Source organism: Mytilus californianus, unplaced genomic scaffold (assembly GCF_021869535.1).
Source record: "Mytilus californianus isolate M0D057914Y unplaced genomic scaffold, xbMytCali1.0.p SCAF_8, whole genome shotgun sequence".
Lineage (NCBI taxonomy): Eukaryota > Metazoa > Mollusca > Bivalvia > Mytilida > Mytilidae > Mytilus > Mytilus californianus.
Genome location: NW_026262734.1, coordinates 66,186,482 through 66,204,023, shown reverse-complemented (window position 1 = coordinate 66,204,023; position 17,542 = coordinate 66,186,482). Strand labels below are relative to the sequence as shown.

Here is a 17,542-nt window from a genome sequence, read left to right as displayed (position 1 = left end):
AACATAAATTATTTCTGATCTGTATAAAGAAACAACAAATACTGATATGGCAGGAGATACACACCAAACAGGGTGTGTAAATTATTATATTTAGTTTGTACAGATTTACTAAGTATTGCGCAACAGCAAAGTATTGCACAACAGCAAGAAATCTTCAATTGAACATGTTGAAAATAAATACAAATCTTTTAACCAATTTCAATGAGGATTAATTTAAAATCTTGAATTGTTTGAGGTTTTTACCATGTATTACTATATTGGATATTTGGACATTTTTAAATAGGTCTACATTGAGGTTTAAAGGGTCCAAAATTAGACCTTGTTTGATATCATCAAAAACTGAATTCTTGTGGTTCTATACACTGAACCTAACTGTGCATTCAGATTTTTAATTTTGGGCCCTGTTTTCAAATTAGCCCATATTAAGGTCCAAAGGGTCCAAAATTGAACTTTGTTTGAATTTATGTTTTTTTTTTTTTTATATGCTGAATCTAACCATGGAATTAGATTTTGGATATTGGATCATTAAGTAGATTAAATGTCCCATTTCAAATTTTTAAGTTATCTGACTACATTTATTCTGTGTCAGAAATCTATAATGTGCCAAATATTTCATCACTATCCAAATTCAGAGCTGTATCAAGATTGAATATTGTGTCAATACTTGCCCCAACTGTTCAGAGTTCGACCTCTATGGTCGTATCCAGCTGCTCCAGGCGGAGCGCATTTTTGCCCATTATCTTGAAAACTATAATAAATGAAGAGACACTTCAAATTGGAAGAATGATCAACAAGTCAAGTTCTATGGTCAAAATCATCAGTTGACTCCTTATTAGAGTTTTTGCCCTTTGATGACGATTTTTACCAATTTTTTACGTTTTTGCCTTGTATTAAGCTTAAAAATCATAATAGTAAGCTAAGATAGAAACTTTAAATCACAAAAATGATCAGCAAGTCAAGATCTACTTACAAGTCAAATTTTGCCAATATAGTTAGTAGACTGTCACTCTTTGTAGGAGTGATTGCCCTTAAATGAGGTTTTTTTTGGAAAGATTGGAACTTGTTCTACATCTTTCCTAAGGCACTGGCCTCCCTAGCAACAAGTAACTAAGCACAGGTTAGGTACTTAATCAACAAAATGTATACACACTGAAATATACTGTAAATTCAGAAATTATTGCGTGCATTTATTATTGCGATTTTGTCATTTTAGACTTGAATGCGATTTTAATTTTTACGATTTTGAGAAAAACCCTGTTAAGTTCATATAAAATATTTCAAAATGCGAGTTTAAATTATTGCGTTTACAACTCTGTCGCAATAATAAAAACCTCGCAATAATTTTTGAATTTACAGTAATTCCCTATAATTCTCATGTAGAAACAAGGTGGGGACTTACTAACAATATTGCTCCACCTTCTTAAATGCCAATCATATTGACCACATAACTAATCAACCTCAGTCTTACATAATATTACAGACCCTTCAATATACATGATATACATCTCAATACACTCTCAATACACAAAATATTTGACCTCATAATTAAATACACAAATTTATATATTAGATGTTTGATATATAGAAAGGATAGATTTATTCATTGCCTATTACTTTTGAATTACACTACATAAAGTGATCTGTAAATTATGTCTGAAAGATAAATGATTAATTAAGGATAAACAAGATTTTTTTTTCAAAAAAAAAAAATATGAAATCTGAATATAAATATATAAAAGGTATTCAAGTAAGGCCTATAATTTACTTGATAAATCTGAAATAATCATCTGTAATTAATCAACAATTTAGGTTAGTTCACTTATTTTTTTATCAGTAATTGGCTTGAAACAGTTTGTAACATTTTTAAACTCTTAATTAGAACAAACCAATTTTTTTTTAGTTTATTTCCCATCAAATGTCTGTTCACAATTTTAGTCATTTGAATATAAAAAGTGTATATATATTTTTGCAATCAAGAAAGAATCCACATTTCAATAAAATAAGTTTTTTTAATTTGTTTAAGTTGGAAAAGTACATTTTCAATTCCCTTTGCTGTAAAATATTTAAATTTTAAATTGATTAAAATACACTCTACAACTTTTAATCTTCAATGTCATATAATCAAGATAATTGTTTTCAGAATCAATAAGCAATTCTCAGAGGAGAAAAATAGTATACCTATGTTTCAACTTACAAAATTCCCCAAAACAACCTTTTAAGATTATTTTTTTGACACAATAAAGTTCTTAGCTTCAAGTCTATCTGTTGTTCCTATGTCTTACAAGGATAATTGATAAACTTTCTTAGAAGATTTTGTTTTTGTTTCAAAAGGTAAAATGTAAAAGGTGAAACATGTAACAGGGAACATTATTTGGTTAAGATATAAACTGCAATTTAAATGAAATTGGTGTGCAAATTAAAGGCCCCCTATCATTCAATTTGATTCACATTTAGCTCATTTTATCTACTGGAAAAGTGCTCTTCCTTCTAAAGACCTGCAGTTAATTGTCAGCAATAGTGCTTTATTAGTCCCCTACCGACGAAGTCGAAGGGGACTGTAGGTTTGCACTTCATCTGTCTGTCTGTCTGTCCATCCGTCAGTCCGGGAAATCAGTTTTCCACACTTTTTTTCATTATGCTTGAAGATATTGATTTGATAATTGGTATATAGTTTTATCATGACAAGTTACAGATCAAGTTCGAATTTTGTTCCAGTCTGATGATTTTGTGCAGAGTTATGGTCCTTGGACTTAGAAAATTCACTCAAATAATCAGGTTTCCTCACTTTTTTTTCGTCATGCTTAAAGATATTGATTTGATAATTGGTATATAGTTTTATCATGACAACCCATACAGAAAAAATGATAGGATGGCCAACTGCATTGCTCAACTGGCCGCCAGTTGAACAAACAGTTGAGGTCCAGTTGAGGGCTAGCTGGCCATCAGTTGAGCAAATAGTTCAGGGCCAGTTGAGGGCTACCTGGATTTTTGCCATGCAAATTAGGTAGCCCTCAACTATCAAATGCTCAACTTTATGCAAATTAGTTGAGCAAGGTTGAGAAAATATCATAGTTGAGGGCTAGGTGTCCAACAGTTGAGCAATTAGAGTTGAGGGCTACCTGGCCAACAGTTGAGGACCAGGTCATTAAAAGTTGAGGGCTAGGTGGCCAATAGTTGAGGGCCAGGTCATTAAAAGTTGAGGGCTAGGTGGCCAATAGTTGAGGACCAGGTCTTTAAAAGTTGAGCATTACATGTATCTGGTCATTGCAAACCGATGACTACACATTGTAGAAAAAATAAATTTAAATTGTGTATTTTATATAGCCAAAATACTGCTGAAAGATCTTAACACACAACAGACTACATGACGGCTTTATCCTTGCTTTTTAAAGGTTATTATCTAGTAAATAAAATCTAGTTAATCCTGCAGCCATATTAATCTTTATGCAAGGAGAAGTATTTAGATATATATTGAAATACTCAAAACAGAAAGTGTTGTTCAACCAGAAAAAAAAAATTATATATATTTATCTGTCATTTGTATTTGCAGTCATACCCCAGATCTCTAGTTTTATACCAAATTCATTATATTAGAATATTCTTATTTTATTAGTATAATACTTTCTAAAACAAATTGTCTTAATAATAAAATAAATATGTCTCCTGTCTTACACATTTTGATAATATATAAATTAATGCATAAATATATTGTCTAAAATTTTTCTTCACTCTAAAAAGTTAAGAAGACACTTTAAATATCACTATTTTGAACTAAAAGAGCATATACACTTATTCAAAATGGTGGAAATTCTAATCCAATGTACTTACCAAAAGATGTTTCCATAAATATGTGTTAAAACATCAATCTTCCTAAATCCAAGAGTCATGTCATCAGAAGAATACACTGCACTATTCAATGTCAATACAGTTATTTGTAACTTTTTGATCTACATCAATTGTAAAATTCATATTTTATTCATGATAGCTAGAAGATATCTTTGCTTGCCATGTGCATGCTCAAGCCCAGTTAAAATTTTAAATGTTTGAGGTTGTTTAGGGTATTTTGACAGTGTGATCCCTTTGAAATTTGCCCCTAATAATAACTGTTAATTACCTAAATCATGAATATTTGATATATCTTATAATAAAAAAAATACTGTTTGTTTTTTTAATTTATCTTTATGTTATGAGTTATAGTTAAGTTAAAATACAGAAAAATGTATAAAAAGATGTGCTTCCCTTAATTTGGCCTCAAACTCTGTGTACATTTATAATAGTACTTCCTGTCTACTTGCATTATACACAGAGATAAATGGAAACCAGATGGCACATAACATTTATATCACCAGCTCATATTTCTAATTGCTCAACTTTTGCTCAACTATATGAAAAGTTAAACCAAAGATCAATTGCTCAACTTTTCCTCAACTACAAAAAAAATCAAAGTCTGAATGCTCAACTTTTCCTCAACTACAAAAAATTCAAAGTCTGAATGCTCAACTTTTGCTCAACTATATGAAAACCAAAGATCAATTGCTCAACTTTTCATCAACTTAATGACCAGCTTCAGTTGAGGGCCAGTTGAGCGACATCTATCAAACATACAGTGCTTGGCCAGGTTTGAGTTGAGCTAAGATGCTCAACACCTAGCCCTCAACTATTTTGCTTAAAACAGCTAGCCCTCAACTGTCCGCCACATGGCCCTCAACTTTTTTTCTGTAGGGGAAGTTACAGATCAAGTTCAAATTTTGTTCAGGTCTGATGATTTTGTGCAGAGTTATGGTGTTTGGGTTTAGAAAATTCACTCAAATAATCAGTTTTCCTCACTTTTTTTCGTCACTTGAAGATATGGATTTGATAATTGGTATATAGTTTTATCATGACAAGTTACAGATCAAGTTCGAATTTTGTTCCAGTCTGATGATTTTGTGCAGAGTTATGGTGTTTGGACTTAGAAAATTCACTCAAATAATCAGTTTTCCTCACTTTTTTTCTTCACTTGAAGATATGGATTTGATAATTGGTATATATAGTTTTATCATAACAAGTTACAGATCAAGTTTGAATTTCCGTTCTGATGATGATTTTGTGCAGAGCTATGGTTCTTGGACTTAGAAAATTCACTAAAATAATAAGTTTTCCACACTTTTTTTCGTCATGCTTGAAGATATTGACTTGATATTTGTTATATAGTTTACACCATGACAAGTTATAGATCAAGTTAGCATATTGTTCCAGTACAATGAATTTTTAACCGGTAGGGGACTTTGGTATTGCCATGGAATACTCTCAGAATGCTTGTTAATGTTCTTTTATGTCCACACCATATACCTAAATATGATTTGAAATTATTCAAACTACTCATCCAATCTTTCCATGAGTGATTTCCATCACTTTGATTTACCCTGTTTTGTGTTTTGAGCAAAAACTAAAGAAGATAGAGAGAATTTAAACAGACTAAATGATCAGCAAAATAAGTTCAACAAAACAGATTTTTGTCATGAATTCTATTCTCGTCTACAATGTTGGAGAGTGTCCTTTGTTGAATATGCACTAAGACCAAGATGAGCAACACAAACTCTTTAGAGCCTCTAGTTTGCTTACCTTGTTACCTGGTGAGATGCAATAATATTTATCTTGTTGTGTGTCTGTTGAGCAGTCAGGTGTTTAAATGACATCCTACATCAAAACTATTCTGTACAGGTAAATAGTTCTTACATGTATCCCTCTCTAAATCCCTCATTGAAATGGATTTTTTTTATCATTGTCTATTATTCATTAGTTTAGAAACTTATTACATTTATCAGTAGCAATGAAGTTAATTTTTTTTTTGTGTATCAGTGTATGTGATAATAATTTTATCATTTTGCATTTTTTGTGAGATACAAATTAATTACTATGCTCATGCAGTGTCATTTGTATATATATTGTATATTGTAGCATTTTCATTTGAATTTTTTTTATAATGCTAAAGATACAGACAGGCTTTAATTTTTTGTGACTTTTTTTCTAAGGACTAAGTAGGAAAAATTTAATGAGTTGAAGATAAAAAGTAACAGAAAATATTTCACATTTTGATCTCTGCATATTTGACAGACCTGAATTTCCAGAATGTTTGATCGATGTTATCAGGTAACATGAGTCCGTCAAATTTTACCACGTTTGGTTTGAAAAATTATTTTCTACTCTGCAAAAGTGAAGGGTCTTGGGAAATCTGGGAAACCATTTCAAAACAGAAGTAGGTCATAGACATGGGATGGAATTGTAACTTATTTTATAATTACTTTTCGAAATTTCTGGAAATATTTTGCACCAACAAGCACACAAAAAGTAAGAATTTGTATATATAGGCCAATATTTCCAGCCATTAGTGAAAATTTCATGGCAAAATTGGGTCTCGAAGTTGAGAGCAAAATTTTCTCTCAAAATCCAGCTGAAAAAAATAGCTTTAGTTTTCATCAAGTCGTAGGGTATTATAGGCTTCCCAGCAACAATTTAAAATATCCTTTCAAGGTGTCATAATTATTTGGACAAAGCTAAAGTAATCTTCACTTACAATTTTTTGCTATATATTTTATTTAAAACTACGTTTTTCAATAAGGGCTGTTCCATTAAAACATACATGGTACCCAGGGAAGGCACTTTGAAAACGGAGTGACCACCCATAGAAGTGATTTTAGAGTCCTGCATAATTAAAAACCCGTCAAACACAATATTTCGCACCCACCCATAGTGGCAAATTTAAGTTGCCTTCCCTGGGTCCCATATATGTTTTTATGGAACAGCCCTAAATTATTTTGAAGGCATTTATGGATGGATTTTAACAAAACATGTATTGAAAGACGCAGAATCATCTGAATTATATATTTGTTTATTTAGTCATACATTTTTCTTCGGTTTTTGTTATCTCCAGATGTGAACATCTGAATAATATTAAACATTTTAATTTTACCTGAGGTATCCACTATCGTACCAAAGATTTACCAGGCGTTGGTTCACTGTTGCTTGTAATATTGTAATTTTATATATTGAAATAAAAAGCAAATGTCTTGACAAGAAATGAAACTTGTGCTTAAATCATCAACAATTGAAAATGTGCTTAAATTATCAACAATTGAAAATGTGCTTAAATTATCAACAATTGAAAATGCTTTACAACAAACAATGACAAAAACATAAACAAATTAACAAAAAAAAAACCTTTGACAATGTTGCTTCTATTATTATATTAATTCTCCACCAAGCACTTGCTGAGAATATACATGTCACATTGAGGGGAAAGACTGGTGGGCCTGGAGTCAGAATAAAGTGAAGAGTGACATGTTGTTACCTTGTGAACTACCACATTAACAATTCAGCTAAGCATGTTGGCCTAGTAAAAAGCAGAGTTCATATATTCATATCATAATATGTTTTGTCCTGAATATCCATTTAATTTGACACTGTACATTTAACAGCTATCCATCATCATATCATTTATGATAATTTTATGTTTATATTAAGACTGTGATTTACCATATACTGACAACAAGCTAGTATCCAGTAGACATTGTTGTATACACAAAGATGAGAGTGGTACTGTCTGGCTCTGTGATTCAAGGTATGTATGAACTATTGATAACAAAATGAATGCAAAAAACAACATAAATCTTCCTTTAGTTAGATGACCTATTGATTGTTGTTTGCTTAATGTCTAGTATCCAATAGTTCATGCATATTCAGGATGATCTTTCACAATGATTTGAACATGCCAGATTTTCCAGACAGAGATGAAGAACCAACATCAGGCTGCTAGTTCCAGTCCAAATTTATTTCTCCAGAATAAATTGTTTTTATTGATGGTCATAAGATTAAAAGTTTGGTTCCTTCGTTCCCCTTATGAACTTTCAATGTAAAATTATGGAGATGTGGTGTGATTGATGAGACATCCTGACGTCAAAGATAAAAAAACAATGTCTGTACAGCCACAACAATAAGCATAAAACATACTGTATAGTAAGCAGTACATTTATGAAGATTTTGATAATAAAAAGGATTTTCTTTTGCAAAAAAATTCACATACACTTGTTTGATAGTAAAACTTAGTCATTCAAGTATATAAAACATATTCAACCTTTTTTTAGGTTTGAAGTTTCATATGACTTTAAAAAAAATGTAAGATTTATTTAAACATTGCAAGATGAATCCTATCAAAATTCAGAGTCATTACAAATTTAAAAAATTGATGACATAAAATTGAGAATGGAAATGGTGAATGTGTCAAAGAGACAACAACCCGACCAAAGAGCAGAAAACAGCTGAAGGCCACCAATGGGTCTTCAACACAGCGAGAAAATCCTGCACCCAGAGGCGTGCTTCAGCTGGCCCCTAAACAAAAATGTTCTAGTTCAGTGATAATGGACGTCATACTAAACTCCATAACATATAAATGAACTAAAATTAAAAATCATACAAGACTAACAAAGGCCAGAGGCTCCTGACTTGGGACAGGCGCAAAAATGCGGCGGGGTTAAACATGTTTTGTGAGATCTCAACCCTCCCCCTATACCTCTAGCCAATGTAGAAAAAACAAACATACAGCAATACAAAAGAAACTAAGCAAAATGACAATGATACATAAATTAACAAAGGACTACTAGCAGTTACTGACATGCCAGCTCCAGTTCAATTAAACTGATTGAAAGATTATTTCTTCATCATATGAAAATCAAGCACAATCCCTCCCATTAGGGGTTTAGTATCATACCATCATAAAATATATGAGTAGAACATAACCCGTATCATGCCAACAACTGGTTTTAATATAAATGTGTTTATTTCCCATGCAAAGACCCAGGTATGAGTGAATTTATTATTGACAAAAATTTAACAGGACCAGTACATATATAACAGTTATGAACCTTTGTACATCATGTATTGTATTAACATACTGCATTTCATGAATTTGCATTAATAAATTTTTTTCTTTTTTTCTTCTGATCAACAGATTCTAAAATAAAATACAAATTTAGAAAATTCTTTGAAAATAATATTGATTTAAGTAGTTTGATTTTATTTATAATTTAAGCACCAATGGAACACTACTAAATCTGAAAGTGAAGATTTCAAAAGGAAATGTAAGTATAAACAGTGAATGTGAAACAATAAAGCAACAATGAAATAATGATATTGCAATGTAAATCAATATGTATTAAAATTATAATCTATCACAATAAACATGTGTGTACCAGATATTGATAAAATTGAGAATGGAAATGGGGAATGTGTCAAAGAGACAACAACCCGACCATAGAGCAGACAACAGCCTAAGGCCACCAATGGGTCTTGATGTACACTATACTGACATCTGTCCACCAAAGACCAAATGACAGAATCCATAGGTCACCGTATAGCCTTCAACAATATTCAAAACCATTACCACACAGCAAGCTATAAACACCCTGAAATTTCAAATCCAAACAATTAAAACGAGAAAACTAAAAACTTGATTTATGTACATAACAATAAACGAAAAACAAATGTGATGTACAGAGTTCACTGCAATGGTAGAATTGCAGGACTGGAACACAATAAAATGTACCATATACTATTGTGGTGTCTGGCAAAGTACTTTTGATTGCCATCTATTTAATTTGATTTTTCAATTTGTGCTAAACGAAAGATCACTGCAGACAGATACACAAAGACATATTATATAAATTTACAAGACTCTTCGTTCATGGTTCTGACTTAGATTTTAAACTTATCCATATTCTAATCTTATACAATATAATGTTATTGACATACTGAATTATTGAGTTATTTAAGTATGTACTGAAAATGTTGAATTATTCTTTTTTCTTTTATTACCATTTATTAACTTGTTTGCCATTCTTGCAAAACTCATTATTTGAAGTTTATAGTTCTTGAGCCATTGATGGTAACCTTGTAAACCTTCTTTTATTTCAGAAGAAAGAACTACAGCATGGAGATGACTTTTATATTGTGTACAAAAAGGGTGAAGAAGAGAAAAGTAAGCTGGGTTAAAAGCTTTTTATAATCTGTCATATAGTATGGGTGCTTGTACATCACTAAAGATCATATGGTGTCATCTTTATGTTTTTTGTTAACTTGTGTTTAACGTTTTCTGTCTCATTGAGATATACCATGTATACCCTGTACTCATTCATTTCAATCATGTTAATGCTGGGTTTTCATTTACACTTTTTCTGAAGAGTGCAAAAATCCTGCATTTTAGATTTAAAACAAAGAAATTTAAAAAAAAAATCCAATAATTGTTGAAAGAAATTAACATAGTCTTTGTTTTATATTTATTCATGGGTCTTGCCCACCATTTTCATATGCATGTCCTGTGTAACGTCACTTTCAAATTTCAATGTGTACAAACCACTACAAATTAATTAAAACTGGGTAATGAATTAGTCTGGGTAGGGATCAACAGAAACTGATAAAGTTTGATAGTGTATTAATGTTTTTTAACTTCATTTTATATTATATATGTCTTAGTTATACTAAAATTATCTTACACATTGTTACAGGAAGGTTTTATGCACATCTCAACCAATGCAAGTATATGCAAACTGATTTTGTTACATAGAAACTAGAAATCAAATCAGAAAACCAGTTTAAAGTATCATGCTTAATATTTTGAATATTTTAGATGTTGGTTTTGTGTACCAGAGCATGGCAGAACTTGCTAAAGAAGATTCGTCAGAAGCAGAACAAACACAGGAATATGAAACTGATGCCAATATATTGGATGCTACTGTTGCCGGTATGTTTGACGCTTTTCCATTGTTGAGTATAGTTTAGAAACATGTTAATGTTTTTTCGCTAAAATAAATGCTGGGTTACTGTCTCATTTATTTTTCCCCAAATCACCAGTTTATCATATTTTGACAATTGTTTTCATGGTTTTATACAATTTTTCTGATTACTCTAGCAGTTAACGTTGTATGTAAAATTATACTATCAAATGGCAGTTATCAATTGACACAATTGCATGGCATAGGAATAAAGTTATGTCTTATCCCCCTACTTTGTATAGAGGGCTTATAGTAGTTGTTGTTGAAGTTTGTTTATTTATTGGCACTTTGTTATTTTTGACTCCTTCTATTAAAGCAAGTTAGTGGATTCAAATGTAATTTCAGAAAAGATTCTGACAAATTGGCGTTGTGATTTTTTATTGTCGAGCCTGCGACTTTTGTCGCAGAAAGCTCGACATAGGGATAGCGATCCGGCGGCGGCGGCGGCGGCGGCGGCGGCTACGGCGGCGGCGGCGGCGGCGGCGTTAGCTAACTTCTTAAAAGCTTTATATTTTAGAAGATGGAAGACCTGGATGCTTCATACTTTGTATATGGATGCCTCATGTTACGAAGTTTCCGTCAGTCACATGTCCAATGTCCTTGACCTCATTTTCATGGTTCAGTGACTACTTGAAAAAAAAGTTCAGATTTTTTGTAATGTTAAATTCTCTCTTATTATAAGTAATAGGATAACTATATTTGGTATGTGCGTACCTTGCAAGGTCCTCATGCCCGTCAGACAGTTTTCACTTGACCTCGACCTCATTTCATGGATCAGTGAACAAGGTTAAGTTTTGGTGGTCAAGTCCATATCTCAGATACTATAAGCAATAGGTCTAGTATATTCGGTGTATGGAAGGACTGTAAGGTGTACATGTCCAACTGGCAGGTGTCATCTGACCTTGACCTCATTTTCATGGTTCAGTGGTTATAGTTAAGTTTTTGTGTTTTGGTCTGTTTTTCTTATACTGTATGCAATAGGTCTACTATATTTGGTGTATGGAATGATTGTAAGGTGTACATGTCTAGCTGGCAGGTGTCATCTGACCTTGACCTCATTTTCATGGTTCAGTGGTCAAAGTTAAGTTTTTGAGTTTTGGTCTTTCTTTCTAATACTGCATGCAATAGGTCAGCTATATTTGGTGTATGGAATGATTGTAAGGTGTACATGTCTAGCTGGCAGGTGTCATCTTACCTTGACCTCATTTTCATGGTTCAGTGGTCAAAGTTAAGTTTTTGAGTTTTGGTCTTTTTTTCTAATACTATATGCAATAGTTCAACTATATTTGGTGTATGGAAATATTTTATGATGTATATGTCAGTTACGCAGGTTTTATTTGACCTTGACCTCATTTTCAAGGTTCATTGCTCAGTGTTAAGTTTTTGTGTTTTCGTCTGTTTTTCTTAAACTATAAGCAATAGGTCAACTATATTTGTTGTATGGAAGAATTGTTAGCTGTACATGCCTGCCTAGCATGGTTCATCTGACCTTGACCTCATTTTCATGGTTCATTGGTCAATGTTTAGTTTACTTGGTTAAAGTTAAGTTTATGTGACAGTTGTAATAAAGCTTTATATTTAGGACTATCAACATAATATCAATGATTAGTAAAGAAGGCGAGACATTTCAGCGTGTGCACTCTTGTTTAACTTTTTTAAATAATGATTTTTCATGTTCCCCAAGCAAAACTTTGGTCATGTCTTTATCATTTTCTATACAAATAGTACAGTAGGAGTTTTTAGCTTCTTTTTATTGTGTAGAATTATTAATTCAAGCTTTTTGTTATATTTACCCGTATGTCTTCTTGTATATTTATGACAGATGTTGATGTTAACTTCCTGGATGATACAGAAGAAGATACACCAGATGATACCAGTAAAAAAAGGCCAAAGGTATTTTTAAGAAGCATGATTAGGAATGTTTTTAGTTTTGAAGCAATTTTCAAAATACAGTATCACCAATCAACTTTATTTAACAGAAATACTGACAAATTTTGTATTAACATGTTTGATTAAGTCAAGGACATCTCAAATGTGAAAAAAAACACTATTATACAAGAAACTGATATTAAATGATATAGCTTTTTAATTAGAAATAGACATCACAAAGTTGTCTGGGCCATATAGTTTTACCCTTTTCCGTCATTCTGCAACAAACCATTATATGCAATTGTTTTCTAAACGCCTTCAGATATTGGGCTGATTTTTGGTATGTGAGTTAACCATGATGAGTTACAGATCAAGTTTAAGTTTCGTTCCGCTCTGCTAATTTTTGCTGAAATGACAGGTTTTGGACTTTGATAAATTGTTGAAAATCACAGTTATACGGTGTTTTTTTTCTATACACCTTCAGATATTTGGCTGATTTTTTGGTATGGGAGTTAACCCTGATGAGTTACAGATCAAGTTTCAGTTTCGTTCCGCTCTGCTAATATTTGCTGAAATTAAGGACTTTGGTCTTGATAAATTGTGGAAAATCACAGTTATCAGGACTTTTTTTCTAATTACCTTCAGATATTGGGCTGATTTTTGTCTTGCCTTGACAGAGTCAAAAAGCAAGACATAGGTATGCTGTTTCCGGCGTCGATGGCGGCGGCGGCGTCAACAATGTATTAGTTTGTGATTAGGTCTAGTTCATGGTGAACCACTAGTGGTAGGTCAATGATATTTGGTATGCAGTTGTATTAGCATTGGCACATCTCATTACTATGGAGATTATTTGGCCCCGCCCCCTCAGTCAAGGTCTATTGACTTTGAAACTTTTCATAGTTTACATGTATTAGTTTGTGATTAGGTCAATTTATGGGGAACCACTAGTAGAAGGTCAATGATATTTGGTATGCAGTTGTATAAGCATTAGCATATCTCATTTCCATGGAGATTATTTGGCTCCGCCCCCTTAGTCATGGTCTATAGACTTTGAAAATTTTGCTAAGTTTACATGTATTAGTTTGTGATTAGGTCAGTTCAAGGGGAACCATTAGTGGTAGGCCAATGTTAATTGGTGTTCAGTTGTAAAAGCATTAGCACATCTCATTTCCATGGAGAATATTTGGCCCCGCCCCCTCAGTCATGGTCTATTTACTTTGAAACTTTTGCTTATAGTTTACATGTATTAGTTTGTGATTAGATCAGTTTAAGATGAACTGCTAATGTTAAGTCAATCATATTTGGTATGCAAATTTATTGGCATTTGCGAGTATCGTTTCCATGGAGATTATATAGCCCCACCCCTGATCATGGTTCATTGACTTTGAAACTTTTACAGTTTACAAGTTAATGTTTGTGTTTAGGTTTGTTTAAAGGGAACGACTTATAATAAGTCAATAGTATTTGGTATGCAGTTGTATTAGCATTGGCACATCTCATTCCATGGAGGTTGTTTAGCCATGTACCTTTAGTCATGGTTCATCGACTTTGAATATTTGCATAACTTACATGTAAAAGTATTGCTATTTTAATTTCAACATTTGTATAATCAAAATTACAAAAAAGGCGAGACATATCTCTGTGATAACAGTTTATTGTTATGTGAGTTACCCATGATGTGTTACAGATCGAGTTTAAGTTTCGTTCTGCTCTGCTGATTTTGGCTGAAATTACAGGTTTTGGACTTTGAAAATTGTTGAAAATCACAGTTATGCAGACTTTTTTTCTTTACGCCTTCAGTTTTTGCGCTGATTTTTGATAGAATCATTAAAAAACTTATTTCTTAATGTTTTGCAAAAGTGTGTAGTCTTAAGTTATATAGCAAATGACTTTTGGAAGTGCAAATGTAAAGTGAATGATAAAATCAACTAAATATTTTACCAAAGAGATGACCAGTATTTAATTTTTTGTAATATGCATTTGATATTTCTCACTTACAAATATGTACCCGCTGCATTTGTTTGCACCTATGTATTTCCTTTTAATGGCTGAACAAGACTAATTCATGCATAACCAATGTATAGCTAATGGGTTAAATTGAAGGTCACATGAATACAGATTCAATGAGGTCGAATTATTCACTTGCAAGGGAATAATTGATCAGTGATAATTCTTTGCTCATTTAGACAAAATTGAACCAAATTGGTTGCTAAAAGCGAGTTATTATTTCATTATTGCACTTTTATTAATGATTGAACCAAACAAAATCATATTCATTTTTAGCTCACCTGGCCCGAAGGGCCAAGTGAGCTTTTCTCATCACTTGGCGTCCGTCGTCCGTCGTCCGTTGTCGGCGTTAACTTTTTACATTTTGAACTTCTTCTAGAGAACCACTGAATGGAATGAAACCAAATATGGCATGAATGTTCCTTATGAGGTGCTGACCAAGTGTTGTTACTTTGTAGCCAATCCATCATCCAAGATGGCCGCCATCGGGGGACTTAGTTTAACATAGGACCCTATGGGAAATGCATACAAATGACTTCTTTTAGAGAACCACTGAATGGAATGAAACCAAACATGGCATGAATGTTCCTTATGAGGTGCTCACCAAGTGTTGTTACTTTGTAGCCGATCCATCATCCAAGATGGCCGCCAGCGGGGGACTTAGTTTAACATAGGACCCTATGGGAAATGCATACAAATGACTTCTTTTAGAGAACCACTGAATGGAATAAAACCAAACATGGCATGAATCTTCCTTATGAGGTGCTGACCATGTGTTGTTACTTTGTAGCCGATCCATCATCCAAGATGGCCGCCAGCGGGGGACTTAGTTTAACATAGGACCCTATGGGAAATACATACAACTGTCTTCTTTTAGAGAACCACTGAATGGAACGAAACCAAACATGGCATGAATGTTCCTTATGAGGTTCTGACCAAGTGTTGTTACTTTGTAGCCGATCCATCATCCAAGATGGCCACCAGCAGGGGACTTAGTTTAACATAGGACCCTATGGGAAATACATACAAATGTCTTCTTTTAGAGAACCACTGAATGGAATAAAACCAAACGTGGCATGAATGTTCCTTATGAGGTGCTGACCAAGTGTTGTTACTTTGCAGTAGGTCCATCATCCAAGATGGCCGACAGCAGGGGACTTAGTTTAACAAATGACCTATGGGAAATACATACAAATGTCTTCTTTTAGAGAACCACTGAATGGAATGAAACCAAACATGGCATGAATCTTCCTTATGAGATGCTGACCAAGTGTTGTTACTTTGTAGCCGATCCATCATCCAAGATGGCCGCCAGCAGGGGACTTAGTTTTACATAGACCCTTTGGGACATACATAAAAATGTCTTCTTTTAGAGAACCAATAAATGGAATGAAACCAAACATGGCATGAATGTTCCTTATGAGATGTTGACCAAGTGTTGTTACTTTGCAGCCGATCCATCATCCAAGATGGCCGCCAGCGGGGGACTTAGTTTAACATAGGACCCTATGGGAAATACATACAATTGTCTTCTTTTAGAGAACCACTGAAAGGAATTGAACCAAACATGGCATGAATGTTCCTTATGAGTTGCAGACCAAGTGTTGTTACTTTGCAGTCGATCCATCATCCAAGATGGCCGCTAGGGGGGGGGGGCTTAGTTTAACATAGGACCCTATTGGAAATACATACAAATGTCTTCTTTTAGAGTACCACTGAATGGAATGAAACCAAACATGGCATGAATGTTCCTTATGAAGTGCTGACCAAGTGTTGCTACTTTGTTGCCGATTTACTGTTCAAGATGGCCACCAGAATATTTTATTAAATAACAGGACCAATATTAATCAAAATTTGGCCTCAATCATTTGGGTATCTGTTATGATTTTTATCTATCTTTACATGATTTCTAAAACCAAAGTAGAGTCAGGTGAGCGACACAGGCTCTTGAGAGCCTCTAGTTTTTCATATCTCGTAGCTAGTGCCCCTTTAACTCAATAATTAGGGTATTATAGTTTATCTAATTATATTTTATAGAAAGATGAAGATAAGGATGAAAGTGAACCTGTGAAAAAAATGATGAAAACTTTAGAGGAAAGTAAAATAGACAAAGGTTCTGGTAATACCACAGAAGTGCCATCTGGTGAGAATAAAAAGGAAAGTAAGGAGGATATAAGCAAGGAAGAAGCCTCCAAAATGAAGAGTGGAGCAGGAACCACCACGGCAGTGGCACCAGCTGTAGATGAGATAGAAGAGACATTGATATGTAGTATTTGTCAGGAGATTATGTATAACTGTATTAGGTGAGGACTTGTTTCATATGATATTCTCTGTAGAATTTATTCAACACACTTGCAGGCATGTCTTATTGTTATATGATTTTTGGACCACATATAAGGTTCATTACTGAAACTAAATCATGAATTTGTTACAGTTGATGATGATCATTCACTGCAAATATAAAAATAATGCATGTATTTAAAACTGATCATCACTAACAAACAGGACCAGATTAAATAATTATAATGCTAGTTAAAACAGTACTGTTAAAGCACTGCTATCATAAATGAAAATTCTTGATTTTATGCCCCCACCCTAGCGGAGGGGGCATTAAGTTTTACCCTTGTCTATCTGTACGTACGTCCATCCGTCTGTACGTCCCAAAATTGGTTTCCGTTCTCTAACTTTAGTTTGCCTCAACCAAATGTTATGAAACTTATACACAATGCTTATTACCACAATACACAGATCAATTTTGAATTTTCTTGGCATCACTTTCACCATTCTAGAGTTATGCCCCTTTTCAAATGGAAAAATTGCTGATTTTTTTGTTTCCGTTCTCTATTAACTTTAGTTTGCCT

At 33.2% G+C, this 17,542-nt stretch overlaps 1 protein-coding gene across 1 annotated transcript in view; it reads left to right on the top strand.

Moving 5' to 3' along the window:
• The window catches only part of LOC127711733 (E3 ubiquitin-protein ligase CHFR-like), a 48,034-nt gene that overhangs the window by 4,410 nt on the left and 26,082 nt on the right, over positions 1–17,542 (top strand). Inside the window, exons 2-7 of the mRNA XM_052217842.1 lie at positions 7,504–7,600; positions 9,068–9,116; positions 9,949–10,012; positions 10,661–10,774; positions 12,628–12,698; positions 16,719–16,984. Of these exons, the coding sequence (XP_052073802.1) occupies positions 7,504–7,600; positions 9,068–9,116; positions 9,949–10,012; positions 10,661–10,774; positions 12,628–12,698; positions 16,719–16,984 (661 nt within the window). The remainder of the gene's footprint in view (positions 1–7,503; positions 7,601–9,067; positions 9,117–9,948; positions 10,013–10,660; positions 10,775–12,627; positions 12,699–16,718; positions 16,985–17,542) is intronic.